At 54.2% G+C, this 27924-nt stretch overlaps 11 protein-coding genes across 12 annotated transcripts; 7 read left to right on the top strand and 4 right to left on the bottom strand.

The window, feature by feature from the left end:
* Nucleotides 1-112: 112 nt before the first annotated feature.
* On the top strand, nt 113-2097 carry CKM354_000264400 (uncharacterized protein; the record flags this gene model as incomplete). The annotated part of the gene is made up of 2 exons (XM_044797806.1): nt 113-1713; nt 1767-2097. 2 exons carry the CDS (start codon nt 113-115, stop codon nt 2095-2097), a joined length of 1932 nt encoding a protein of 643 aa, XP_044653741.1.
* Nucleotides 2098-2483: 386 nt separating this feature from the next.
* Nucleotides 2484-3392, bottom strand: CKM354_000264300 (uncharacterized protein; the record flags this gene model as incomplete). Its single annotated transcript, XM_044797805.1, has 2 exons — nt 2484-3184; nt 3242-3392. The coding sequence occupies 2 exons, from the start codon at nt 3390-3392 to the stop codon at nt 2484-2486; spliced, it is 852 nt and encodes a 283-aa protein (XP_044653740.1).
* Nucleotides 3393-3851: 459 nt separating this feature from the next.
* On the bottom strand, nt 3852-5315 carry CKM354_000264200 (tRNA (guanine) methyltransferase; the record flags this gene model as incomplete). Its single annotated transcript, XM_044797804.1, has 2 exons — nt 3852-3912; nt 3967-5315. 2 exons carry the CDS (start codon nt 5313-5315, stop codon nt 3852-3854), a joined length of 1410 nt encoding a protein of 469 aa, XP_044653739.1.
* Nucleotides 5316-5920: 605 nt separating this feature from the next.
* Nucleotides 5921-10837, top strand: CKM354_000264100 (uncharacterized protein; the record flags this gene model as incomplete). Its single annotated transcript, XM_044797803.1, has 1 exon — nt 5921-10837. The coding sequence occupies one exon, from the start codon at nt 5921-5923 to the stop codon at nt 10835-10837; it is 4917 nt and encodes a 1638-aa protein (XP_044653738.1).
* A 316-nt stretch (nt 10838-11153) lies between these two features.
* CKM354_000264000 (uncharacterized protein) lies at nt 11154-13250 on the top strand (the record flags this gene model as incomplete). Its single annotated transcript, XM_044797802.1, has 5 exons — nt 11154-11379; nt 11601-11672; nt 11722-12378; nt 12442-12796; nt 12860-13250. The coding sequence occupies 5 exons, from the start codon at nt 11154-11156 to the stop codon at nt 13248-13250; spliced, it is 1701 nt and encodes a 566-aa protein (XP_044653737.1).
* Nucleotides 13251-13421: 171 nt separating this feature from the next.
* Nucleotides 13422-15011, bottom strand: CKM354_000263900 (uncharacterized protein; the record flags this gene model as incomplete). Its single annotated transcript, XM_044797801.1, has 1 exon — nt 13422-15011. One exon carries the CDS (start codon nt 15009-15011, stop codon nt 13422-13424), a length of 1590 nt encoding a protein of 529 aa, XP_044653736.1.
* Nucleotides 15012-15933: 922 nt separating this feature from the next.
* CKM354_000263800 (uncharacterized protein) lies at nt 15934-17149 on the top strand (the record flags this gene model as incomplete). The annotated part of the gene is made up of 3 exons (XM_044797800.1): nt 15934-16039; nt 16108-16448; nt 16505-17149. 3 exons carry the CDS (start codon nt 15934-15936, stop codon nt 17147-17149), a joined length of 1092 nt encoding a protein of 363 aa, XP_044653735.1.
* Nucleotides 17150-19449: 2300 nt separating this feature from the next.
* CKM354_000263700 (uncharacterized protein) lies at nt 19450-21208 on the top strand (the record flags this gene model as incomplete). Of its 2 annotated transcripts, none has more annotated exons than XM_044797799.1 (4): nt 19450-19615; nt 19785-20477; nt 20546-20782; nt 20835-21208. In XM_044797799.1, the coding sequence occupies 4 exons, from the start codon at nt 19450-19452 to the stop codon at nt 21206-21208; spliced, it is 1470 nt and encodes a 489-aa protein (XP_044653734.1). The 2 variants fall into 2 exon arrangements, with proteins under 2 accessions (XP_044653734.1, XP_044653733.1); XM_044797798.1 differs by having other exon boundaries at nt 19785-20495.
* A 468-nt stretch (nt 21209-21676) lies between these two features.
* On the top strand, nt 21677-23921 carry CKM354_000263600 (uncharacterized protein; the record flags this gene model as incomplete). The annotated part of the gene is made up of 5 exons (XM_044797797.1): nt 21677-21904; nt 21969-22040; nt 22097-22593; nt 22642-22864; nt 22932-23921. 5 exons carry the CDS (start codon nt 21677-21679, stop codon nt 23919-23921), a joined length of 2010 nt encoding a protein of 669 aa, XP_044653732.1.
* Nucleotides 23922-24221: 300 nt separating this feature from the next.
* On the bottom strand, nt 24222-25844 carry CKM354_000263500 (chaperonin-containing T-complex subunit CCT4; the record flags this gene model as incomplete). The annotated part of the gene is made up of 1 exon (XM_044797796.1): nt 24222-25844. The coding sequence occupies one exon, from the start codon at nt 25842-25844 to the stop codon at nt 24222-24224; it is 1623 nt and encodes a 540-aa protein (XP_044653731.1).
* Nucleotides 25845-26325: 481 nt separating this feature from the next.
* On the top strand, nt 26326-27645 carry CKM354_000263400 (proteasome regulatory particle base subunit RPT1; the record flags this gene model as incomplete). The annotated part of the gene is made up of 1 exon (XM_044797795.1): nt 26326-27645. The coding sequence occupies one exon, from the start codon at nt 26326-26328 to the stop codon at nt 27643-27645; it is 1320 nt and encodes a 439-aa protein (XP_044653730.1).
* Between the last annotated feature and the right edge of the window lie 279 nt (nt 27646-27924).

The following is a 27924-nucleotide window of genomic DNA, read 5'->3' as shown; positions in this document are numbered from 1 at the left end:
CTTCTTGTCCATCTCAATCGCCTCGCTGCGAGACCGCACCACCACCACTCCCCTCCACCCGCCTTTCTGCTCCTCGAGAGCCTGGAGTTCGTCTGTTGTCACCACCGCCAACATGTTCTCCGCCGGACTCAGGCACTTTTCCGGCCGTGGCGCCGTCCGCGCTGCGTCCCGCAACTTCTCCAGCACACCACGAGCAAACCGCATAATCACCAGCGCTCCGCTGCGAGCGAAGGAGGCCTCGGGCGCCATTGGACACAAATATCCTGTCATTGACCACGAGTACGATGCTCTCGTCGTCGGCGCTGGAGGCTCTGGTCTCCGTGCAGCCTTCGGATTGGCAGAGGCTGGCTTCAACACCGCGTGTATCTCGAAGTTGTTCCCTACACGATCACACACTGTCGCCGCTCAAGGAGGTATCAATGCCGCGCTGGGCAACATGCACGAGGATGACTGGCGATGGCACATGTACGACACTGTCAAGGGCTCCGACTGGCTCGGTGACCAAGACGCTATCCATTACATGACCCGAGAGGCACCCGCGTCCGTTTACGAGCTCGAAAACTACGGCTGCCCCTTCTCGCGTACCGATGATGGCAAAATTTACCAGCGAGCCTTCGGTGGACAGTCACGAGAATTCGGCAAGGGTGGACAGGCGTACAGATGCTGCGCTGCTGCCGACAGAACCGGACACGCTCTCCTGCACACGCTTTACGGTCAATCTCTCCGACACAACACCAACTACTTCATCGAATTCTTCGCCATCGACCTGATCATGGAGGATGGTGAATGTAAAGGTGTCATTGCCTACAACCAGGAGGACGGCACTCTCCATCGTTTCCGTGCTCACAACACTGTCCTTGCCACCGGTGGTTACGGCCGTGCCTACTTCTCCTGCACATCCGCGCACACATGTACTGGTGATGGTATGGCCATGGTCGCCCGTGCCGGCCTCCCCAACCAGGATCTCGAGTTTGTGCAGTTCCACCCCACTGGTATCTACGGCGCTGGTTGCTTGATCACCGAAGGCTCGCGTGGTGAGGGAGGCTACCTGCTCAACAGCGAGGGTGAACGTTTCATGGAACGTTACGCTCCAACAGCGAAGGATCTGGCATCTCGCGATGTCGTCAGCCGAAGTATGACCATGGAAATCCGTGAAGGTCGTGGTGTTGGTCCTGAGAAGGATCACATCTATCTGCAACTGTCTCACTTGCCTCCTGAGATCCTCCACGAGCGTCTCCCAGGTATCTCTGAAACCGCATCCATCTTCGCAGGTGTCGACGTTACCAAGCAGCCAATCCCTGTGTTGCCAACTGTCCATTACAACATGGGTGGTATCCCAACCAAGTATACCGGTGAGGTGATCACAGTCGACGAGACGGGTCAAGACAAGGTTGTGCCAGGTCTTTTCGCTTGCGGTGAGGCTGCCTGTGTGTCTGTCCACGGCGCCAACCGTCTGGGAGCCAACTCCCTTCTCGATCTGGTCGTCTTCGGCCGTGCCGTCAGCCACACAATCCGTGACAACTTCTCGCCAGGCAAGCCACACAAGGAGATTTCCAGCGATGCCGGAGCTGAAGCCATTTCCGTTGTCGACCAGATTCGCACCGCCGATGGACCAAAGAGCACCAACGAGATCCGAAGCGATATGCAGAAGGTCATGCAGTCTGACGTTTCCGTTTTCAGAACACAGGAGTCACTTGACGAGGGTGTGAAGAGGTGAGTTTTGCGTCTTCATTTGCGTTTTATCAGCTCTTGCTAACAATTTTCAGAATCAATGAAGTCGACAAGCAATTCCACCAAGTCGGCATTAAGGACCGAAGCATGATCTGGAACAGCGATTTGGTCGAGACCCTCGAACTCCGAAATCTCTTGACTTGTGCCGTGCAAACCGCCGAAGCTGCCGCAGTTCGCAAGGAATCTCGTGGAGCTCACGCCCGTGAAGACTACCCAGACCGAGACGACGAGAACTGGATGAAGCACTCCCTGACATGGCAGAAGAAGCCCCATGAGAAGGTTGACATTGGCTACCGTGCAGTGCAAGCAAATACCCTTGACGAGAACGAGTGCAAGGCAGTCCCTCCATTTGCTAGAAAGTATTAGAAGCGTTGTTTGGCGAAGATCTTCAGATTAGTGAAGGTTATTCAGACGACTTCACTTTTTACAGCAGGCTGCGAGGTCGCTCAAGGCAGATGTTGCTGACAGGATACTGCATGTAGTCTAGAGGTAGCGAAGGCGTTTGTATATATATACTAGCATTCTGTTCGACTCGTGTGTGTCTGTTTCAAGATCCCTGCGTGCTGAACTTATGTGGATGAATGGTGTGTATGGGCGGCCCCTCGCTGAGAAGGTCCACAGGTAGGCGCTACTTGGACTCATGCGAGCAAATGGTTCATTGTATTTCACTGTTCACTGCACACTCATATTTGAGCTGCATCAACACGTCACTACGTATCATGTCGCGCTTTTCGCCTTCGGCCCGTGGGGCCTTATGAACCCTCTGCATGGTCCGTGGAAACGGTGACCTCTTTCCAATCGTCAAGAAGTTGAATGGTCTCCTCACACTTGGCTCGAATGACACTGTACGCATCACTCCCCAAAGCAAGTCGAGGAGGAATAGCTCTTCCATCACGTTTCTCAAGCACATCAGCAATAACCTTACACCCCAATTCAATATTGCCAAGTTGCGTATTGTCCTTCTCCTCCAGCGCCTTCCTCACCTGTCCAACCAAAGTATCATCGTAATCCTGTATTCTGTTCTCAGTAAATTGCCTCGCACCAGGATTCAAGAATCCAGTTCTGAAGTATCCTGGCTCAATGGAAATGACATCAATCCCAAAAGGTTCAACTTCCGCTCTCAAGGATTCTGTGAGGCCGGCAATGGCCCATTTGACTCCGCCGTAGATACTTGCGCCTGGGACTCCGCGCCAGGAACCGATGGAGCCGAAGTGCGCGATTGTACCGGATTTTTGGGCACGCATGTAAGGGAGGACTGCGCGGGTGAGGTTTAGAACTCCGAAGACATTGACGTTGAAGGATTGGAGGGTTTCTTCGGGAGAAGCTTCTTCGAGGGCGCCTTCGAGGATGAAGCCGGCGGCGTTGATGAGGATGTCGAATTTTCCGTGGACTTTGTGGGCTTCGGCGATGATGGTGTGGAGTTCGGAGAGGGGTTGGGTTACGTCTAGGTCGACTTTGTGAGGTGTTAGAGAGATGGAGTTGAAGATTGTGTTTGCAAGGATCTACTTACGTGTTACGGCGCCCTTTTCTTTGAGGTCTGATATTTTCTTGCTGTCTCGGGCGGTTGCGATTACTTTGTGGCCACGTTTCAGAGCTTCGAGTGCGATGCCCTTGCCAAAGCCGCTCGATGCAGCGCTGACCAAGTATACGAGTGGCGCCATGGTGATGGGCGCCGATTCAGCAGTCGGTTCGGATGTGGTGTGTGCTGGAGCAGTGAGAGAAGGCGAGAGCGGATTGGGATGGGTGCTGGCCAGGTTCAAGTACACCTTTCCTGGAGAGTACGCCGGAAGGAACAGCAAGAGCAGTGATCATGGAGCACTGAAAGATGCCAAGGCCGAGCTGTTACCTTTAGTGTGACAAGTCGATCTATGGAGGAACCCCTCTCTCAGCGTTCTAGGCCGGCTGTGCTGCGCAAAGCAAAAATGGTGCAAGAGAAAAGCCAGAGTAATCCTTGCCAAGTCCTGCTCCGAACTGTTAATCTTTCACAGCCCTAGTGTGCTAGGATTTCCGTAGGAAGATTGCGATGGCTTAGAAGCTACAGCAGCTGCGACAGGCGAGAAGACGGCATTCAGTTCCGAAAGCTAGGATGCGAATGGAGGTCAAGTGCCAAGATGTCGAGCTCATGAGCTGGCATCTAGCTCTCGAAACGCAACTTCCTCTGGTAACCGGAAGCTCGCACAGCTACTCATGTCAGCATTATACTGTTACATCAAGAACAAACTGGTGGTCACTTACAACATCCGCTTTTTGGGTGCCACATCTCGAACGTCGTAGATCTGTACATCGCCATCTTCGATTTTGCCGGGCTTAAAAGTCGTCTCCAATTGTCGAGAGATCTCTGCTGCAATCTCAAGACCTTCCTTCACATTGTCATCGCTCTTCGTGCTGAAGCAGTATACATGAATCAGGGGCATGCGCAACTCTGCTCCCAGGAGCTGACGGAGTTCAGGAGTGTACACCCCAATGAAGCTCGGCAAAAAGGTAATTGCTGTTGCTGGCAGGTTCATTACGAAGTGCTGAAACGTCCGTGGTTGGTGCAGTGTTTTCAACACTTCCGGTTTGGCATCAGGCTGTTTCCTCGATGGTCGCTTTGTCACATGCACGGTGTGCTCCGCTTTGGCGAGCTCTTGAACGGCGCGACGAACGAACGTTCTTCCGTCTTCGTTGAAGGGCTGTACATAATCTTGAACTCGGTTGCGAGATATGGCGTCCCGTAGACATTCATAGCTCTCCGGGTTTAGATCATTGGCCCACGTGAAGATGTGCTTCTTGCCCGCGGGTACGGCAAATGGTCCAATGCCAGCCATGACATCGCATACTGCCTCGCCTTCGTTGAATATTGATACCAATCGACGGTGCTCAGTGTTGAGTCTGCTGTTCCAATACACTTTGCTGTAATCGAATTTGAAGGTGCAATTTTCCTCGGAGATCGTAACGTTCATATCGTCCGGTCCGGCGAGAACTTCGTACTGGAACGTTCTGTATTCGCTTTCCTCACCCACATCATCGATTTTATTAATCACAGTACGCACTCCCGCGTTTTTATCCATCAGAATCTCCGCGATGAGGTGTTTGTATTTGAGATATTCGTCCCGTAGATTCAAGTGAGCAACATGCCCGACTTGCGAGAACCCGGACGGTATCTCTCCTTGTTCGTCCTCAGGGAGTATTGCAGAAATGATATCGTGATATGTCCAGTACGAATAGTCCAACTTGAGCTGGAATGGTATGACACTGATCAAACCTTGGCTCGCAAGTTCCGCCACTGTCGAAGAATGCGGTCCTGTGCTCTTGGGATGTGCTGCAGCATATTGAGGGTCGATACCTGTGGTCGTCTCAGGTCTCAGCAAGACGCACTTCTTGCCACTCTGTGCTCGAGATGGGTCCGGATCAGGATGCACACTCCCCAAGCGTTCTTTGGCTAGAGCATCCTTGCTTCTCTCCAGAGCAGTTCTCACGCTGAAAATGTTCTTGTTTTCGAAAACTCGGGCGGCTTTGAGGTCGACGTTGCGCTGGAAGGCTGATCGATCCAGTGTGCGCATCAGTCTGTTGGCGGGCGGGCGCCACATGTCCTCGTCTGCCATGGGGATGGTGAGCGGATACGGTGATGTTGTTCCGAGTCAGAATGCTGCTCCTCCAGAAATTATTTAGGGTTTCATTAGCCCGCTCTCGCGACGCCATATGGGGATGCCGGGGAAGGAAGGTATCCAGCCGACCACCTGCTTGTGTTGTGTTTTGGACACAGGCTCCCTGCGTATCGGTCTCGCTCGTACACCGGAGGAGAATGTGGCATATAACTTGATCTGTGAGCGAGGTGAGTTGTATCGTAGCATATTTCTGGAGTGCTTTGGACAACTCGTCAAGCGGACGGCTGCTTACCGCTGCCGCTAAACGTGCACTGCTTCTCGCCCGAATGACATGGGTGTCGGTTGGGATCTGCATGTGCCTGGCAGTCCGTGCTGTGGCACTTCGACATTTCACTTGCATGTCGACGCGCCAGCTGTATCAACAACTCAGTCTCGGCCACATCTAAACACACCGCACCGAGGTAGCGGACCTCCGCAAACGACGACGACGACCGACGCGATCGAGCTCGCGGCCATCGAGCACCGGCAACGCATGCTCGCGGCCGCAGCAGAGAGGACATGAGTTCGTCGCGCCGCGGTGAACTCCGGCCACGCTCAGCACGATGGCCTCTGCCAATGGGGCGGGCGGTGGCGGCGGTGGAAACATAAAGGTCGTGGTGCGTGTGCGGCCGTTCAACTCGCGCGAGACGGGCCGCAACGCAAAATGTATCGTGTCGATGAAGGACAAGCAGACGGTGCTCTCCCCACCGCCGCCCGATGGCAAGAACAAGGCGGTCAAGGCTGCACTCGAGGGCAGCAAGACATTCGCCTTCGACAAGTCATACTGGTCCTTCAACCGCAGCGACGACAATTTTGCCGGACAGGAGGATGTCTTCAACGACCTGGGCAAGCCGTTGCTACAGAATGCCTTCCAAGGCTACAACAATTGCATCTTCGCCTATGGACAGACCGGTTCTGGCAAGAGTTACAGTATGATGGGCTATGGCGAGGAGGAGGGTGTGATTCCACGCATTTGTAGGGAGATGTTCGAGACCATCAATGGACTCCAGGCAAATGATGCTAACACTACATGCACCGTCGAGGTCTCGTACCTCGAAATCTACAATGAACGAGTTCGCGACTTGCTCAACCCGAGCAATAAGGGCAACTTGAAGGTCCGAGAGCATCCCTCCACAGGTCCATACGTTGAGGATCTTGCGAAACTTGTTGTTCGCAGCTTCGTGGAGATTGAACACCTCATGGACGAAGGCAACAAGGCACGAACAGTCGCTGCGACGAACATGAATGAAACATCCTCGCGATCGCACGCCGTCTTTACTTTGACGTTGACACAAAAGCGGCACGATGTGGAAACAAACATGGAGTCGGAGAAGGTAGCCAAAATCAGCCTCGTCGATCTGGCAGGATCGGAGCGAGCGACAAGCACGGGAGCGACCGGTGCAAGACTGAAAGAGGGTGCTGAAATCAATCGTTCACTGTCTACGTTGGGTCGTGTCATAGCAGCATTGGCAGATATGAGCTCAAGTACCAAAGCCAAGGCAAAAGGCATGCAGGTACCCTATCGAGACTCTGTCTTGACTTGGCTGTTGAAAGACAGTCTGGGTGGCAACAGTCTCACTGCTATGATTGCCGCCATCTCTCCAGCCGATATCAACTTCGAAGAGACACTGTCAACTCTTCGCTATGCCGACAGTGCTAAGCGAATCAAGAACCACGCGGTTGTCAACGAAGATCCGAATGCTCGCATGATTCGTGAGCTCAAGGAAGAGCTAGCACAGCTGCGTTCGAAACTCAGCAGCGGAGGGACGGTAGCTGAGGAGCAATACAGCGCCGACACGCCATTGGAGAAACAGATCGTCAGCTTCACGCAAGCCGATGGCACTGTGAAGAAGGTCTCCAAAGCTGAAATCCAAGAACAGTTATCGCAATCGGAGAAGCTCTATCTCGATCTCAATCAAACATGGGAAGAGAAGCTCACCAAGACAGAGCAGATCCACAAAGAGCGCGAGGCTGCCTTGGAAGAGCTGGGCATCAGCATCGAGAAGGGCTTTGTGGGAGTGAGCACGCCCAAGAAAATGCCTCACTTGGTCAATCTGAGTGATGACCCACTGTTGGCTGAATGTCTCGTCTACAATCTGAAGCCCGGAACCACCACTGTTGGAAACGTGGACACGAATCCTGCGCCTGCTGAAGATGGCGACGCCTCGAATTCGACAACGGTTGACATTCGTCTGAATGGATCGAAGATTCTTCATGAACACTGCACTTTCGAAAATGTGGACGGCGCTGTCACCGTGGTACCCAAGGAAGGTGCCTCAGTGATGGTGAATGGCATCCGAATCGATGCACCAAAGAGACTGCGATCGGGCGACCGTCTCATCCTCGGAGACTTTCTCATTTTCAGATTCAGCTCGCCCCTTGAAGCCAAAGAAGAACGCGCAGAGCAGGGCAGCCTGCTGAAATACTCAATCACAGCTGATCAGATCGATTCGCCCTCGCCACGCCTGCCTGGCCATGAAAGGACCTCAAGTTCAATGAGCCGCATATGGTCAGACGATGAAGGTGATTCTCGAAGTCCTGGCAACAGATCCCCGGCGCCATATCGTCTACATGGTCGGGATCACGATTGGGCGTATGCACGGCGCGAAGCCATTGCTTCAACGCTGGGGCCAGATCAGAAGATATCAGACCTAACAGACGATCAGCTTGATGTTCTCTTCGATGATTTGCAGCGCGCACGTGCAGTACGGAAGGGGAGGCCAGAATCTAAATTATTCGACAACTATGGAGGTGACACTGACACTGAATCAGTGTCTTCACACCCAGTGCGGGACAAATATCTAAGCAACGGCACACTGGACAATTTTTCGCTAGACACCGCTCTCACTCTCCCCTCAACACCGCGGCACAGTGAAGACGAAGACCAGCTGCGACAGACCAAAGACGAATTGCAGGAGCAGCTCGATAAGCAGAAAGAAGAATACGAGACCAAACTACAAACTGCAGGAGAGGATAGTGCTGAAATTGAAGAGCTTCGGACTGAAAAGGCGAAAATGGAAGCCTCGCTCGAAGAGATGAAAGAGCAGATGCAGAAGCAGCTGGCTGAGCAGAAGAAAGAATTTGATCGCCAACTACGCGAGCTCCGAATACCGCGCAAGCCGAGAAGGAAGAGTCAACACCAGGGTCTGAGCGAAAGAGAGGTCTGGCTGGCCAGGTATGTGCTGAATCACTGGAAGCGCCATCGATACGTCGCCATGGCTGCCGGTGTTCTCAGGAACGCTTCGCTACTGAAGGAGGCCCAGATTATGAGCCAGCAAATTGGGCGAAGCGTGGTGTTTCAATTTACCATTGTGGACATTGGGCACACTCTCGGCTCGTCATATGACCTTGTGCTGAACGGCATCACCACGGAAGAAAGCAATGATCCCGAGCTGGAAGTCGCACTTAAGCCATGCTTGGCCATCAGGGTCATCGACTTTCACAGTAACGTTATACGGCTTTGGTCGATAGAAAAGCTATCACGCCGCGTACAGACGATGCGACAGATGCTGCAGTTCCTCGATCGCCCCGAATACACGCAGCATTTCAACCTCAGCAACCCATTTGACGAGGACTGTATGCCAGATTACACCAGGATCGGAGATGCTGACATTCCACTTGCGGCGGTGTTCGAGTGTCGCGTGCAAGACTTCACCTTGGATGTCTACTCACCATACACTTGCTCCATCGTGGGGGTGATACATCTTTCTCTAGAGCCAAGCTCGGCAGAAGCCCCTGGCAGCGTTCTCAAATTCAACGTGGTCATGCACGAGCTATTGGGCTTTGCGGAGAGGGAGGGAACGAATGTCCATGCACAACTGTTCGTGCCTGGTGTTTCAGAAGAAGGCGGCGCAACCACGACCGCCCTTATCAGCGGTTTCGGAGAAGGCCCCGCACGATTTGACAGTGTGCATAGCATGAGTCTGCCGCTATCAGCCCCCCAGGATGCAAGCCTCAGAGTTAGCATATTTGCACAAGTCACCAGCATGCACATGGACAAGCTCCTCAGTTGGGACGACATGCGTGATGCATCCGTTTCAGCGAATATCAAGCCTAGGATGAAAAGGCAACACTCGCGATTACCTGAGCACGAGTACTACATCGATGAAAGACACGACGTCTTCGCTCGGGTGCAAATACTGGAGATCAACGAAGAGGGTGAATATCAACCTGTGGAAGTCGTGCAGAACGACACATCAGATCAAGGGGCGTATCAACTCCATCAGGGCATCCAAAGACGTATCGTGCTTCATTTGCAGCACAATTCGGGCAACAGTCTTCCATGGAAAGACGTGGACCGTATGAAAGTTGGCAAAGTGCGCCTATTGGACAGCACTGGCAAGGTCACCGACGAGGATAGCAGCCAGCCGGATGTGCCGCTAACAGCGGTCTCGCCGCCGATCATTCGCAAGGATTCTGACGGCACAACTAATGTGAAGTTGACGGTGCAATGGGACTCAAGCGCGCACAATTCTGCATTGTTGGATCGACCTACACTGGATAAGTATCGTGTGCAACTCACACTACGTTTCGAGGTGCACTCGCCAAGAGTTACACATCCCATGGGCTTTGGCTTTGATATCGCAATGCAAACCCGGCCTCGCAACTGGTATCGTCAGAATTCTCTCCTTGGGCAGTTGTTTCACAATCAACGTGTCGTCCATTCGACCGCGACGACCTATGCAGTGACACTGAAACCCAGCCAAGCGAAAAGGGCTGGCGATTTGTGGCGAATGGACACCACCGGTGACTACATATCAGGACAAGAAGGTCTTTCTAGCTGGGCACCACGAGGCGTCTCCCTTATCAGAGATTGGATGAATTTAAACAAGCGGCGCTTCCGAACTGCTGAGATTGAGGCTGCACGCGGTGCTCTTGGCCCCAGCGCGTTACTACCGCCCGAGGGGATGCGCGACAACAACGACAGCGAGATGACCGAACAGCAGAGGGAGCTCGTGCAAAAGTTCTTGGACGTTTGGGACACTGGCCCATCCGTCAGCGAGATCTTACTTCTTGATTGCAACACTGACTCTCCGGCCAACGGCGCTGCATTTACGAGCGCAACTGCCAATGGCGAAGACGATATGCCCTTGGCGGCTACAGTGGAAACACAATTGAAGTCGCCGAAGGTATTGAAATCCGGCTGGCTTCTGTGCCCTGACAACTCAGGCAGGCGGTGGGAGAAAACTTTCGTGGAGCTCAGACGTCCATTCCTACACCTATACGATGGCAAAGCTGGTGACGAGGTCAATGCCGTGAACCTCACCAACTCACGAATCGACGCCGAGCCCGAAATCGCAGCGTTATTGCAACGACCGAATGTACGCATGGAAGTGTGGGCTGTGTACACCACCAATCGAGCATATCTATTCGCTTGCCGCAACGACAAAGAACGTGGTGAATGGATCTGGGCGCTAGACCGCAGCTATGTCGCCAACGGAAGTGGGGGCAGAACGCCCGAGGAGTGGGATCTGGAGTAAAATGTGGACCGCACACACACAAGTACGTTTCCTTGGTTATACTGTTCAGCAGGCGCTTGTTGTCTCTCAAGATACCCATCGCATATGGCTATGAGCCACGCGATAGTTTTTTATTTCGTCCTTGCAGACCGAGGATCTCTCTGAAGTAGCAGTAGCTTTATGATGATTATGAAAGAAGAAGTTGATGAACGTCTCCGCCTTTTTGCGCTGGTGGCGCTACTGTATGATTTAGCCGAGTCGACTCGGCATCACAGCTTTGCGCCCTCGTGGACACGAGCTTGAGCGGTGGCGCGGAACTCAACACACTAACTTCACCATGACTTCCTGGCTACGACACTATGGCAACGCGTATGGCTATCGATGGCGAAGAGAAGGCAATGTCTTCAAACGACCGCTGGGTTTCGTCGAATTTAGCTTCGATTGTGATGGGCGACTGTTTGAAGGCCGTGCCGACATGAATTGTCTGGTCAAGCTTGCCATCAAGTCGAAGCTCTCCAGCGAGGATTTTCGAGAGAGGATACTTCTTGCGTGGACACAGTTGCGTGAGTATGCACCTCTGATTGATCTCAAGTCGGGAACTGTCAGGACGGCACCTCGATCTAAGCGGCGTCGAGGATTCTGTCAAGACTACATTTCTATGGCAGTAATGAATGGCTGCGCTCGTCGAAAACGATCTTCTTCAATCTCTTCAGCTGTTTCGGAAAATTTTGCTATGCGTCCGTGGCCGTGACACTTGAGGAATACCTGCTCATTTTCATCACAGGTTGTCAACACCTTCTGCTCCAGGCTCGAACGATCAGGGAGAAAGATGGCTCAGATAATTTCGCTCCCCAAGGTGCGATCACTCTCTTGCACGGGGGGTATCCGGATGCTGACCAGCTCAGGACTCAATTTCGCTATCGACATTCAAACCAGCGTCAGCAAAGCAGTAGAATCCGCAGGGAGATATTTAATTTTCCTAGAAGATCACTACGAGCACGTCAACCACAAAGACTTCTACATGCACTGTCAAAACACGAGCCGTGTTGTAGACCCAGAAGATGCTCTAGCCAAAATCTTCATCTTGCCATCGACCCAAGAAGATGGAAATACCATTCTTCGAATCCAATTCGTCATAGCCCATGAGATCGCAGATGGAATTTCAATCAACGCCTGGACAAACAACTTCCTGAAATATCTCAACGACTCGACTGATGAGCTGAAAACCTTGATCAAAACAACAATCGACCCAGCAGACATGCAGAACCGCTTACCTCTCCCACAAGAAGCCTTGTACCCCAAAATCCCCGGCTCCGTGGCACGACAGCGTTGGTTCTGGGCCATCACGAGAGTCCTTCGACATGTTCGAAGACCCCACACCGCAGGTTTCGCGAACCCTTTACGACGACAACAAAAGCGGGACCCGATTCCATTATCGCCGACTTATAGTGCTGTGCTGGATTACCGACGAACCCCACCGTTGAATACAATTCCGATGTACATTTCTGTTTCGGCTGAGAATACCGCGCGATTGCAGCAGTTGTGTCGGAAAGCAAAGGCTAGTAAGTGGGATCCGAAATAATAACACGGTCATTTCATTGAATAGACTCACTGACATGACTTAGGTGTCGGAGCTGGAATTTACGCCTTAGTCGCCGTATGCATGATGGAATTATACGAGCAACGCGAACCCGACATCCCGCTCAATGAACGGAAATGCTTCATTACAGGATTTCCGTTGAATCCTCGCGCATTCTTCGGGTTTGAGAATAAACCAGACAGCATGATGTTGGCTTTCAGCGACGGGATTTCACTGCCATTCTTATCATCGGAACTTGACGTGACGGGTCGACTACGTCTTCTAGCGAGGCAAGCACAACGTCAACTTTCTGCGTATCAGAAGAGGATTCGACCTGCGGGCGAGGATGGCAAGAGACAGTTTTTGACAAGTCGTGGGGCTGGCTTGGTATTGGCGAACCAGTAAGTGTGACATTAATGCTTCGATATGTGAAGCAGCCAACTGGTTGGCTAACTCTGGAATAGATATCTCTACGGCATTGAGCGCGCCGACTCGTTCTTCCCCAACGCTCCCGCGACCAACGTCCAGGGCGCATACCCAGCCCGTCAGAATGCAACACAGCAGACATGCGGCGTATCATCTGTCGGCAGACGGGACCTGCAGATCAGCAATGGAGCGTACAATGTCGTCCAAGCAGAGAAGGATTTTGTCGCGGATTTCCGAGACCTTACTGCGAGCGTTCGCGCACGGGAGGGAGAATTTCTCGTCGGTATTGCGGGGACCAGTTCGGGGTTGGGAAGCTGTCCTTCTGTCGACATATCTTCGTTGGACCCAGAGTTGCTGGACGATTTCAAGAGCAGGTTCGAGAACATACTTGCCGATGTGGTCATCAATGAGGAGCGATCGAGACTATAGGCCAGTTTTCGGAAGCACACGCTAGTAGCGATATGCTATGCCAGACTAATAAGTGTGGAACAATCATTAGCAATGCGAATGAAAGCCTCTTATCCTCGTGTTGCTCGTGAACGATGTCGTCTAAGTTCTATGTCGCCGCGCTGTGGAGCTGCTGTGTCTCGCGATCCCTTCTCACAGTTCGTCTCTGTAGAACTCCTCTTGGCTGCCGGCTTGACCCTTGTCGCCTGCGTCCTTGTCCGCTTCAGATCCCGTATCCTTGTCGGCTTTCTTCTTGCCTTTTCGGGCAGGCTCTCCATCTTTCTGGTTCACTTCACCATCCTTAGGTCCTTCGCCTGTGGTTTCTTCCTCATCTTCATCACCTATGATACCTCGATACTCCCTACCACGAGGCGTGTCGATGACGTCCAGCTTCCACCGTTCCCCTTGTGCAATCTTTTCAAGCTCCTTCTTAAGCTTCTCTATAGCCTTCGGATCGCCTAAGCCGAGTTTCTCCATTTCCTCCTTGCTGAGTATTCTACCTTCTGAGTCTGCGAGGGTGTCGACATACGTCTCCTTGCCACCTCCCACAATGGCGCTTTTCTCAATTTTGACCCCTTCTGGCACCAGGCGACGACCACCGACTATGATATCGCCGACTGACTTCGGAGGAGCTTCGTACTTCGTCCCCGCTATTGCAGCTGCTGCCTCCTCGGTTGCCTCTCGTATGTTGACCTCCTGTTCAGCTTTCTTCATAGCTTTCAGATCGCGCTCATACTCTTCGACTTCGTCGTCTTCCAGTATTGGAGAGCACGAAATTGGGTTCGGCTGATCTTTTTGTGGTGGAAGAAATGCAACATCGTTGCATAGACGAGGGGTCTGAATGACCATAAGGTAGGCGCATGTGCTCGTTTCCTTAATCAGGGCAATGCGATCGGTAGAGGCGGGATTGCAGAAGTATTGGATTTCGATCTTGCGCTCTTTGCCGGTCAAATCGCAGATAGTGCCGCCTCCCAGCTTTTGCACGAGATATCTGCTCTCGCCGCGTTGCACCAACTCTCCGTGCTTATTATGGCTGCGTTTTGCACCCTCGCTCTTTTCCAGTGCGCTGTCTCCGTCCCAATCTCTCTCTCGCCCGGCATCATCGGCGTCCAACCGCTTTGCGTAGGTGCCCAGCATAAAGCCTGGGACACCAGGATCTTCTACAGGAGGGTACACCGGCACGCCGCGGCTGGGTGGGAGCTGATGGAACTGCTTGATGCCCTGGTTGTAGCAGAAGCGATAGCTCCACCAGCCACTGATGAAGAAGACGCAATTACCCTCCATGCCCGACAAAAGCTCCCATCCGCGATCGTTTGCCCGCGCCAGCTCCTTCTCTTCTTCGGCTTGCGATAATGTTTCATTTGCGGTGCCTGCGTCTGCCGTTGGCTTCACTTGAGGAATGCGGCAAAGCCAGGGCTGTCCATCAAGCACCATGCGCTCATGTTCGTATTCCGTTCGATCCTCTGCATCGTTTCGGGCAGCACCGTCAAGCGGCTGCTGGTACTTTCCTATCTGTGATCCTCGTTCCGCTTCATCATCGCGCGCGTTCGCTGAGCTGCTGCCTTTGACATTGCCGGCGAGTCGCGCATCGACCTCACCTGCGGGCGTCCAATCGTCGACGAAGTGTACTTCATATTGAGGGAAAGCGAGCAGGTCGTCTTGCACGCTGAAGCTCTGCTGCGAAGCCCAGGCGACCAGCGCGGAGGTGCGGAGCAGGGCGGGGAGGGCTAGGAAGTGCTTCATGGTGCGGCGTGCAGGTGGGAATCAATGCTGCGCGGAATGATGCTCCGGCCAACGTCCAGCATCTCCCAACGCTCGTTTGTCCTGTTTCGACACGACAGTTGCAGATAGTGGGCTGTCAAGCAGGCGACGTGACAGCTGTGCGCAAGCCGTCAGGAACCGAGACTCCCGTGCATGTGATTGCCCGCATCACCGCAGCACACACATTGGCAGTGGCCTCCCAGCGTCACTTTCGCCATCTCTTCGGACACGACACGTTGCCAGCTGGCCACATGGAGCAAGATCGAACGTGCAGGTCAGCACCGCGCACACGCTCGCGCTGATTAGAGGCACTGCCGCTTCCAGACCTTCCCAGGTCGGCGCTGAACCGTGCCTTCAATAATGAATAGTGATTCGAATCATGGTTGCTCTGCAGCTTCGTCCGCTTTGGTCGAGGCCTTAGCAACGCAATTTAACTAGAGTTGGCATTCCTGCTATTGGTGCTCCCAGAAGAGGAAGCGCCCAAGTGGGACAGAGGCATACCACGGTACTCGGGCCCATCATGATGAACCATTCCAACGGGCGTCGGCCGAACGAGGCATCCTCGTCCTGGATTCAACACGATTCAGAACGTGCTGGACTAGCCGAACTGCATTGGATCGTCGCTGTGCCGGTTGACCCTTCGCGTACACTTTACTTTCAAATAGCACTCCTCACGAGTCGCGGCGTGAGCGCGTGCGTGCAGTGCAGTAAAGCACGCATGTGTGAGACGTGTGCGGTCTCGTGAGGACGCGTGGCGCTCGTGAGGCAGATGCCGTCACCACGAGCAGCGAGAATCTTGGGCTAGCGCGTGTTCGAGAGCATCAACGACAAATCTTCTTGAACAACTGGCATCACTTATCGAATTACAGCTTGGTGAGCCAGCACCGCGAAGCCCGCAGCAAATATGTTACCTGGCATCGAGCCCGTGACGACCACGGCCCTCATCTTCGGCGGATGCTGCACCAACGTGTTTGCCCTCGAGACCATTGTCAAAGTCCAACCCAGCAGTGGTACGTCTGGGCCAGTTGCCGCCACTGTTTCGCCGTGTTCGACAGCGATTACTCACACGCTGCATCAGGTCTCATCATCACCTTCTTCCAGTTTGTCTTCGTGACAGTGTTCGCCTACCCGAGCCAATTCGAGCCAGGGGCGAAGTACACGCTGCAAGCCCCCAAAGTTCCCATGAGGAGATGGGCGTTCATAGCTTTCATGTTCTATGGCATCAACATGCTCAACAACTGGGCTTTCGCATACAATATCAGTGTGCCTGTGCACATCATTCTGCGCAGCTTTGGCAGTGTCACCACCATGATCGCCGGGTATCTGCGAGGCAAGCGCTACAGCCCATTGCAAATACTCAGCGTCGTGCTGCTCACTGTCGGTGTGCTCATCAGTGCATGGGCTGACTCCGAGAGCAAAGTTAGTGAAAATTGATGTCGAAAAAGATATTGGCCAACATACTGACTCGCTCCCAGGGCAAGGAAATGTCGTACAAAGCAAGCGCTTCGTCTTCAGATTACACCCAAGGACTTGCCATTCTTCTCGTAGCGCAATTTCTCTCTGCATACATGGGTGCATACACCGAGGACACCTATGCTACATACGGAGCGAGTTGGACGGAAAATCTCTTCTATTCGCACTTCCTGAGTTTACCTCTATTCCTACCCCTGTCCGGCACACTGCGCGATCAGTATCAGAAACTGGCAGCCACGCCTAAGGTTGACGTGGGGAATTCCAGAGTCATAGGCACGTTGCAGCATCACGGACCCGCTGTCAGCAACGTGATCGACACGCTCGTGACATATGCTGAAGGCACACCGCAAGGCGTGCTTTACTTGATGACCAACGCACTCACGCAACTGGTCTGCATATCGGGAGTCAACCTGCTCTCGGCCAAGTCATCAGCGGTAACTGTCACGATAGTGCTGAACATTCGAAAGCTGGTGTCCTTCATCTTGAGCACTCTGATCTTCGGACACAGTCTGGACACCAAGATGATCATAGGCTCAACGCTCGTCTTTGGCAGTGGAGCGTTGTATGGGTGGGAGACTAGTTGGAGACTGCCGCAGCAGAAAGCTGCACTAGAGTCGCGCAACCAGGAAAACAAGAAGCTCAAGTAATAAATTCGGAAATGTCAATCCAGAGTCTCGCACATGCCTGCACTCCCGTGGCATGTCGAGCGTCAGATTTGCGTTGAAAAGTCAACTTATGCTCGGAATTAAACGTCACGCATGTCTGTTCTGGGGTGAGTTCGTCGGTGACGTTCGTGCGCCGGATGGTAGCACCACTCTTTCTCGCACTGCGAGCCGTGGAATTTCTCAACATGGCCGAATTGGGAGAACGCGGTGCACAGCACGAAGCATGGGATATTGCCAACGTGCCGTTCAATAATCAGCTCCGAAGCATGCCGTTCTCACACAAGCGCTACCACAACACGTGCGTGGAGCGCGGAGACGCGTGTGTAAAGGTCAAAATGAGTGCCGTTGCAAAGACAGATTGGCATGTGGGTACTAGAGCCTATCGGTAGTCAACCATCCATCGTGGATGCGGTTAGTGTGTGGGCAACTCGCATCGGGCCCAAGGTTCTGGGCGGATTTTCCATCTGTGCGCGATGGGGCAGGCCGAGCAGCAGCAGTGCTGCGGTCCACGTTCGCGATATCGAGCGACATGTTGTCCGGATCGTCCGGGCAGGGCACATACTCGGAAGCACTTAGTCATGGCGCCGTGGAGCTGAATAGAGCACTGAGAGGTCTCCTGCTGCGCACTGGCGGTGCTGGAGACGGGGAGGGGTGGAGTTGCAGTGATGGGTTGACATTGGGCGAGCGCGCTGTTCCACGGCGGGCTAGACCGGCGATGGGCGATGGATGGGCAGCAAGGTAGCAGACGTGTTCCAAATACCAGATTCGGAGCTCGCATGTGCAAGATTGCGTCGGGAAAGCCACGACCAGCGCGCACGCGGAGCACGCAGGCGGGCGAACAGAAGAGGCTCGCGAGGGTCGATAACGCAACGGTACATGGTCGCGTGAATCTGGCTATTCGTCGCGTCGGTCGGGGGTGGAGACCAGACGGGCAGGGCAGGCCGCAGACGCTGGTCGCGAGGCCTCTCAGCAGCAGCAGCCATCGCACGTTAGCAGCGTTAGATTGCACCTTCCCCGAACGTGCACATCGTCATGCGGCCGTCGAGGCCAGCGCCACCGGCCGGCGCTGCCTGTGCTGCTGTCGCAAGGGAGGCATTGTAGGAGATTGTGCTGCATGCTATAGCGAAACGGCGAATAATCAGCTGTATCCCCGGCGCATCCTGGCAAATGCAGCCTTCCACGTGTAAGTGCGGCCGGGCGATCGTCTGTGCATTCAGCAGAGCTGCGCGGCAGAGCTCCGCGCTGTACTAAACGCAATGTTGTGACGGCGTGTGCTGCTGCTGGTCCTCTGCCTCTGCCTCTGCCGACCTAGCCTCCACTACTCTGCCAAACTCACTGCACTGCCCGCGCTCCGCCGGTCCAGCCCACTGCGTCGTGTCGTGCCGTGCTGCTGTCGCGCAAAGAGCCGCACGCCAGCCCTCGTCTGCACCGCTTGTGGCACCTCGAGGATACCCTGTCCTCCCTCAGATCGAGTAAAGCTTCGTACCTGGCATGAAAGACAAAGCCCGCCAGGACTGAACGCCATCCCATGTTCCACCTTGCCGCCTGCCTGCGCTGCTGAACTGACGCCCGACCACCCGCCTCACGACACTGCCGCCGACACCACCGCGCGCGCCCGGTCCCGTCTGTCACTCTGCCGCGCGAGGAAAGCCACCGCTGCCACCTCACCCATCACCGAGCAGCATCGCGGGCGCGACTCTTCGGCGACTCCCTCTGCGCCGCCGCCGCTCATCAGCCCACCGGCAGCAGCGACTCTCCAGTCCTCCTCGGCTCGTCACCACCCGGAGACCCGGCTCTCGTCCCAGGTGGCGCTGGCAAGGACTCGAGTTGGTGTTGCTTGCTCCGCGAACTGCTGCACACGTCCGCTTCGAGCCACACCCTGACCTGCCCTGTGCAATTGGAGCCCACGAGCCCTCTTACAGTGCCGCAGAGCGCCTATTCTCTCGTGCGCTCGTCGCCGCGCTCGCTGTCGTCCCCATTGCTACCACTGTACGTACTCTGCCTACCCTCACGCATCGACGTGGTTGACCCCGCCTGGACGCCGCGAACCTTCAATTGCTGATACCATTCTTCTTCCCACAGCTTGCACGGCGCGCCCACGACATCGCCGCCGCTCACGCTGCCATCGAGCCGCGGGTGATCCGCTTCCATCCCAGCTGCCGCGTGAGGCAGAGCATCATCTGCTCGGCCCTCACCCCGGATTTATTCATCGCTGCTGCGTCCGCCATCTCTGCCCGACCGCGCGCTGCCTCGCGTTATAGGTAGATCTCATCGTCCTCGTCATGGCTTCCACTGGTCCCCCAAGTCAGCAGCAGCACTCGCAAGGCTTGCCGTCCATCAGCAGCCTCACGAATGGTCTACCCAAATCCGCGCCCATCTCGCCAGATGGCCAGTCGCTCACGGACTCTACGCGAGACTCTGGAACTTGGCCGCAACCTCAAAGCAAGCGTGAGTCCTATCGTCGTTCCGCACATGCCCTCCTTGATCTCTTGCCTGTGCAAACTGCAAAATTCTTTTGTTTCAGGATTCCCGAGTCAGCGGCCGTGAGACTGCGGTCTCGGCATTTATCGCCGCCGCTTCGCATTGATTTTAGAGGGCAGTCACTGACGTACTGCAGATAACTCAGCGAACAGCCAAGGACTCCAGGTGCACACATTACTAAATCCTGATGACTCTCCGTCGCGACATTCAATACCTACCACTCCACTCTCAGCACGGATCCCAGTCTCCGCTCAAGGCGGTCCCTCACAGCTTCCATCCATCAATCAAGGCTTCCAGGAGAGCCACAACCGCGAAAGCTATGGCCAACGCGATAGTCTTGGGCGCGAGCTGAACCGCGATGCCTATCGCGACAGTCGAGATCTGGCCCCGGCAATGGACTCCAGGCGAAGCAGTGTAGACAGTCGCATGCATCAAGGATTCAATTCACTCTACATCAACGGGCCAACCTCGCCGTACGAGAGTGCCAACACCTCGCAAGTGTCACTCGCAGCAAGTCTACGGAGGCCCAATGGACAGACGCCACTTTCGCCGCTTAGTGCACGGTCAGGCCAACGCGGACATACTGCACCGCGCATAGCGCCTCCCATCATGCCAGTCGGGCGCGGCCCTGGTGTACCAGATCCTACCGCCGCAAAGCCTACACAAGGTTACGCTTGGGCTTTCCCAGACAGTGCGATTCCAGAGGAGCGACGAGGCTCCGACAGTGGCGAGTCGAGCACTCATGGGCCCTCCAGACAGAACAGTTTCGCGGCGTCTTCAATTCGGAGTAGCATCTTTTCCACAGATTCTCAGCTTCCGATGGGCCAACGTAGGTTTGCAGAAGATGGTAATGCTTACCAGTCGATCTGTAAAGGGCCATCGCTAACAGGATTGCAGAAGCCGCGACTACACATCATCACTCCCTGCAACATCGCACAATATCCGGACTGCAGCACGAGGCGATGACCCCTCAGGGCGTCGGCAATTACAGTCGAACTCCCGAGCTCCGAGTCAGCCACAAGCTCGCCGAAAGGAAGCGCCGCAGCGAAATGAAAGACCTTTTCGAAGATCTGAACAAAGCTGTTCCGTCGAATGGCGGCACGAAAGCGAGCAAATGGGAAATTTTGACGAAAGGTACGTCTTCGAACCCAAAGTGCCTACTCTCTGCATTACTGACCGAATGAAGCTATCGAGTACATTCGAAGCCAGCAACATAACGAGCGCAACCTCCATGCCGAAGTGCAACGGCTGCAGCGGGATAACGAATTCGGCCGCGAGGTGCACAAGGAGAACGAAATGCTCAAAACCGAAGTCCAGGTCATGCGCGAGCATTTGAGGCGCCTGGAACCTAACGCACCACACATTTACGGTGCATTCACTTCACAACTGAACCAGATAAGCCAACAACAACAGCAACCGCAAGGTAATGGTGCGCCCGGGATAGCGCTGCCTCCGTTGAACACGGCGCAGAATGTCGGACAAGCTCCCGCACCTTTCAACGGTGCTCCCGGTGGCTCGGCGGCGATGCAAGGCGTCGAATACGGGACCTACGGAAGGTAGAGAAGCAACGGCGGTGGTTGTACACGTAATTTTCTCGAACGAATGGCGCCCCTTTAGGATGCACGGCGATGCATGTACGAACGAGTCGAGCGCGCAGATGCCCTCCGAGTTATCATTATGAGATTAGCACTATACCATTGCTTGCGAATGCTTACACGGCTGCGGGGCAACCTGGACGACGAAGTGGAGTTTCTGGCCTCCCGGGAGGACGATGTCACTCATAGACAGCGTCCGGTGCATAGCGATTGGGTTGATGTTGCTTGTATCTTAGCAGAATAGTTGACTATATTTCGACTTGCCAAAAAGTTCCCTTCTGCAGAAGCGGCCCCTCTTTCTTTCTCGTGCTGTGTCTATTGTAAGCCTGAGGCAGCACTCCCCAATGCTTCGACCACCGCACTTGACCCGCGCTGCGTCTTGCCATCGTAGCGCCCTCATCGCGTTCATGCACGCGCAGACAACGCGAGGGCCATGGCCGCACATGACCGGACAAGCTATGAGTCGGACACGGACTCAGTCGACGTAGATGCGGCGCAATATGACCAAGAAACGCTGACGGCAGAAGAGGAAGTTGAGAGGCTGTTGGCGGATTCCGGGAAGTCGCAACACGATGGACGAAGAAGCAAGCGACGGAGTGGACAGAAAGTATGGCGAGGCAGTCGCGGCGGAGAGGAAAGCGAGATGATGCTGAAGGTGGAGGTGAGATGACACCACGGCCGCATATCACACCTACGACATGCACTCACGCATTCCTACTTCGCAGGATGGCGCCCGATCGAGCGATGAGAGCGCGAGTGCGAGCGACGTCGATACTGGCAACGAGAAGTCGCCACGGGTGCGTGCTCTGCCGCAATTCTTGCAGTCTGGGAAGAGGCTGACGGGTGTATATAGTCCTCGTTGCAGCGGTCCAAGTACATTCAGTGTTCTGCCCTCCATGTCATCGTCCTCCTGGCCTTTGTCGCCTTTGCCTATGGCGCCTATCAGGCATCGCGCTCGCTCGTCGTCTCGAAGTCGTCCTCAGTGCCTCAGATGCGGTCCAATGGCACGCACGACTTTGCGCCGACGACCATCTTGATCTCACTCGATGGTTTCCGCGCCGACTTCTTGCATCGCGGCCTCACACCCACCTTGACTTCCTTCGTGCAGCAAGGTGTCTCTCCCAAGTACATGATGCCTTCTTTCCCAAGCCTTACATTTCCTAATCATTTCACCCTCGTCACTGGCAAGTACCCGTCCGAGCACGGCATTGTTGGAAACAACTTCTGGGACCCTGTGATGCGGAAACAATTCACTTACACGAATTCGAGCTTGAGCATGGTGCCTGAGTACTGGAATGCCGAGCCTATTTGGGAGACTGCAGAACTGCAAGGCGTCAGAGCTGCAATCCAGTGAGTACGATCGGCGCTCTTGGTGAATTACACTGACAGGTATGGTAGCATGTGGCCTGGATCCGAAGCGCACATTGGCGCTGTCGAGCCGGCATACGTAGATAAGTTCAACATGCACGAAGAGCTAGGAAACAAGGTCAACCGCATCCTCGGCTGGCTCGACCTACCTGGACCTTCGGATCCTGGTGCATCGAACGAGACACCGCGACCGCAATTGATAGCAGCATACGTTCCGAATGTTGACTCTGATGGGCACAAGTATGGTCCTAATGTGAGTGCAAAGCAGCCTAGAGTGGCGGGAGAGGCTATCGAACACTTGGCTAATTCGCCTGCTTTAGTCTACCTATATTCGATCCACCATAGCCGAAGTGGATGGCATGCTGGGCTCCTTGTTCAGCGGCATCGAGGACCGTAACCTAACAGACATTGTCAACGTCGTGGTAGTTTCCGATCATGGCATGGCTACCACATCAACCACGCGACTGATACAGCTGGACGATATAGTCGACCTCAAAGAGATAGAACACATGGACGGTTGGCCACTCTACGGCTTGAGACCATTCGACCAGTCCGAGAAAAAGCTCAATGAGCTCTACAACGGCCTCAAGAAGCAGGAAGCACTTCACGAGGGAAAATTCAAAGTCTACCTGAGAGATCACGACATGCCGGCCCGATACCACTTCACCAACAACCAAAGAATCGCCCCACTATGGATCGTACCAGAAGCTGGCTGGGCCATCGCACCCAAATCCGAATTCAACGTCGTAGAAGGACTTAAGAATGGCGAAGATTTCGCTCCTCTTGGACTACATGGCTACGACAATGATCATCCACTGATGCGTGCGATCTTCGTTGCCAGAGGCCCAGCATTTCCTCATCCGCAAGGCAGTGAAGTGCAGCCCTTTTACAATACGGCCGTGTATGGTATCATATGCCAAAGTTTGGGGATCGAGGCTCAGCCTAATAATGGCACGATCCAGCTTCCGTTTAAGACGATAGGATTGCATGATCCGGAGGAACAGCATGAGGTTTTAGATGATCCTCCTCCGATCAAGACTACTGCTTCTGATAGTGTTCCTTCGCCGTCTGCGATGTCAGAGCCTCCCGGAGAGGATGCGATGACGGGAAGTGGTCAAGATCAAGAAGCAGCCGCTGCTGAGAGTACGGAGTCTGGCGAAGAAACAGGTGAAGGAGCGGGTGACGAGAGCACATCATGGAGACAATGGGTTGATGGAAAGATAGAGAGTTTCAAGCATTGGGTTACAGGGATTTTTGGTGAGCATAAGAAGACATCGGACTCGACGAAGGATACAAGTAGTGTCAGATAGACAGGAGGTATCTGCGTAGCCTAAGTATCTGCAGTACTTTATTCTCCTCACCAGTGACCTGGCTCTTCGTCTTGCTTGCTACAGCGAGCTAGGTCATTCCGACAAGTAGTGTGCGCTACTATTGTATGTGCAGAACATGACTTTGTCTGCACAACGGCGGCCTCAATCTAGCGGGTCGTAGCTCTGGCTACCTTGTTTGCGCATCAGTCCTTCACACGGTCTTGGTTCATCCACATGCGCTCAAGGCGCGTCTTGGGGTACTACCTTCTATCATTTTTGATGTGGTGTCTCCGTAGTCATCTATCGTGACAGTGCAATGTCATCAATCCTCAGAATCATCTTGACCGTTTCACTGGCCAACTCGAAAGCGCTCGTGCTGACGAGAAGTGGCTGCATGACGCCTTCGCCGGAAGCACTCTTGTCATCACCACCCATAACGCCGACGCCGCCTCTCTTGATACTGACACCAACGTTGGTCTCGCCCTTGGCATGTCGCGCTCGCAGCTCAGTGACGACCTTGATGCTATTCAAACCTGCGTTCTCAGCCAACGTGACTGGAACAACCTCGAGCGCATCAGCGAAAGCCTTGAAGCATACACTGTCAGGATATTGTGATGTGAGGGCGTCTTGGCTGAGTTGTGTGGCAACAGCCATTTCTGGTGCACCGCCACCAGGGAGAAGAGCGCGCTTCTTGACGAGACAGCGAATGACGCACATGGCATCGTGAAGACTGCGCTCGGCTTCGTCCAGGATCAAGGGATTTGCTCCTCGTGCAACGATCGAGACGGTCTTGGGTGCGTTGGCATTTGGATGCTTGACACCCGAGACACGCACATAGCGGGATCCCAGATTCGATACTTCCTCCACGAGCTCCGCAGATCCAAGCTTGTCTTCTGTGAACGAGTCGATGTCTGCAATGGGCTTGCAACCAGTAGATTTGCAAATGAACTCGACTTCGTCTCTCTCGATGTCCTTGACAGCCATGATGCCGAGCTTGTACAGGAAGTGTAAGCTCAGATCGTTGACCGCGTCTCGGAGGATACTCTTCTGAATGAAGAGTACGTTACACTTCGCCTTCTTGATCTTCTTGACCATGTTTAGCAAATACGTTCGCTCCTCCTTCAGGATCTTGTCCATTTGTCTATAGTCGTTCACCACAATCTGGTTCTCCATGTCTGGTTTGGGCGGGCTGAGCTGGAACTGGATCAGACCAATCTTCGCCTTCTCTATCCGTGTTGGACCTCCCGCGCTCTTGATTGCTTGTTGGCTGAGGACCAGCCCGTCCACCATTTCCGAGTCATCGATCACACCACCAGCCTTCTTGAGAATCCTAATGTTGCGGAGATCGACGTTTTGTGCGTTTGCTGGGTTGATGGTCCTCAAAACAGCATCGACGGCCATGGGCGCAAGCTTGGGCTCTTGAGCCACAATTTTCGATGAGAGCGAAGTCGATGCTGCCTTGAGCAGCGTTTGTCGGTCTGTGAGGTCGATGGGTACGGAGACTCGTTCGAGGATTTCGACAGCACGAGCAGCAGCCCGCTGGAAGCTTTCACTGATGATGGTAGGGTGGATGCCCTTGGCCAGCAATCGTTCAGCAGCTCCCAGAAGGCTGCCAGCGATCACCACCACAGAGGTCGTGCCATCTCCGGCCTCGATATCTTGCGCATTGGCCAAATCGACCAGCATTTTCGCCGAGGGGTGCATGACGCCCAAGTCGCGAAGCATTGTGTTTCCATCGTTGGTGATAATGGTCTCGCCTTTGCCTGTTTGAATCATTTTGTCCATGCCTCGCGGGCCCAAAGATGTTCGAATGGCATCTGCAACAGCGCGTGCGGCGGTAATGTTGGCTTCTCTTACTGCCTGTGGCTTCGCCTTATCCTTGAAAGCATTGTTGCCAGCATTTGATGGCGCACCTTGAGCCATATTTGTTTCTAGGCCACCCAGTCGGTGGTGGGCAACGTTTTATTCGGCGCGAAGGGTACTGCGAAGATGTCTGGATTCGGCGACGGCGTGGAAACTTTTCGTGACACGCTGCAGTCGTGCGCCGGCGTGCTGAGGGTGGTATGGCGGTGTTGTATGGAGGGGCGGACGTTTCAAATATTCTTTGGACGACGCGAGCAGCTTCGCACGTGCCTTCGTCACAGCTTCCCGCCGAGCTGGCTGCGTAGACCACCTCCTCCCAAACACTGACATCCTCATCAACAACAACATAACACCGACACAATACCATCCAGTCTCGCAGCTTCTCATTGAACCGTGCTTCATCGCGCGCTGAATCTGGTCATCGAAACGCGGAAATCACGCCGCTTGCATCTGGCGGTGGCCTTGATACCGCTCCGATAGCTGCAACCGATTGTCTCTCTGCGCCAACACAACCCACAACCAACTACCACCGCCCTTCAAAATGCCCAGCGCTCGTGGACAGTCATGGGAGAAATATTCTAAGGAGTTCGCCGACGACGAGAAGGAGGAGAAGAAGATTACGCCACTGTCCGATGAGGACATTCAAGTACTGAAGACTTACAACTCCGCCCCGTACGCAACCGCTTTGAAGCAGCTCGAGAAGTCCATTAAGGACAAGCAGACGTCTGTCAACGAAAAGATTGGCGTCAAGGAATCAGACACAGGTCTTGCGCCACCGCATCTATGGGATATCGCCGCGGACCGACAGCGCATGAGCGAGGAGCAGCCGCTGCAAGTGGCACGATGTACCAAGATCATTCCGGATGAGAAGGACAGCGAGAAGAGCAAATATGTCATCAACGTCAAGCAAATCGCCAAGTTCGTCGTCAACTTGGGCGAGCGCGTGAGTCCGACGGATATCGAGGAAGGCATGCGAGTGGGTGTGGACCGCAACAAGTACCAAATCATGCTGCCTCTTCCGCCCAAGATCGATCCGAGTGTGACCATGATGACTGTCGAGGACAAGCCGGACGTCACGTATGGTGATGTTGGAGGCTGCAAGGAGCAGATCGAGAAGCTGAGAGAAGTGGTCGAGATGCCTTTGCTTTCACCCGAGCGTTTCGTCAATCTTGGAATCGATCCGCCGAAGGGAGCACTGCTATACGGACCTCCAGGAACTGGCAAGACGCTTTGCGCAAGAGCTGTCGCAAACAGGACAGACGCCACCTTCATCCGTGTCATCGGTTCCGAGCTGGTGCAGAAGTACGTCGGTGAGGGAGCCCGTATGGTGCGAGAGCTGTTCGAGATGGCGAGGACGAAGAAGGCTTGCATCATATTCTTCGATGAAATCGATGCTGTTGGTGGAGCGCGTTTCGACGATGGTGCAGGAGGTGACAACGAGGTGCAGCGAACTATGCTGGAACTGATCACACAGCTGGACGGTTTCGACAGCAGAGGCAACATCAAAGTCATGTTCGCAACCAACAGACCAAGCACACTCGACCCAGCCCTCATGAGACCAGGACGAATAGACCGAAAGATCGAGTTCTCTCTACCAGACATGGAGGGTAGGGCCAACATCCTTCGCATTCACGCCAAATCAATGTCGGTGGAGCGCGATATCCGTTGGGAGCTCATCTCCCGCCTGTGCCCCAACTCGACCGGTGCTGAGTTGCGCTCAGTAGCAACAGAAGCTGGCATGTTTGCCATTCGTGCGCGGAGAAAGGTTGCCAGTGAAAAGGACTTCTTGAGTGCAGTGGAGAAGGTCATCAGAGGAGGATTGAAGTTCAACTCGACTGCCGCCTATGCGCAGTACAACTAAGAGGACTTCGTCGCACGCTTGTGCATTTATTCACGGCATGGAGTTCTGTCTAGATTAGAAGGAACTCCGACTGGGAGCCATGTATCATAGGTTGACTCTGATGGCATCAGATCCTCGGAGAGTATGCACCCAATTTCATGACACTTTTACGATTGAACTGTGAAGACCCATCATCCGGTTTCGATTGAGTCTACCTGCTGTACACTGAACATCGCTTCTTTTGCCCAGTAACGCCCTCTCGCTATTGCTATACAGTAATAATACTACATCATTCAGTGC

Source organism: Cercospora kikuchii (assembly GCF_019650295.1).
Source record: "Cercospora kikuchii DNA, contig_00002, whole genome shotgun sequence".
Taxonomy (NCBI): domain Eukaryota; kingdom Fungi; phylum Ascomycota; class Dothideomycetes; order Mycosphaerellales; family Mycosphaerellaceae; genus Cercospora; species Cercospora kikuchii.
Note: the sequence above shows the minus strand (reverse complement) of the source record. Positions and strands in the feature narration are given on the sequence as shown.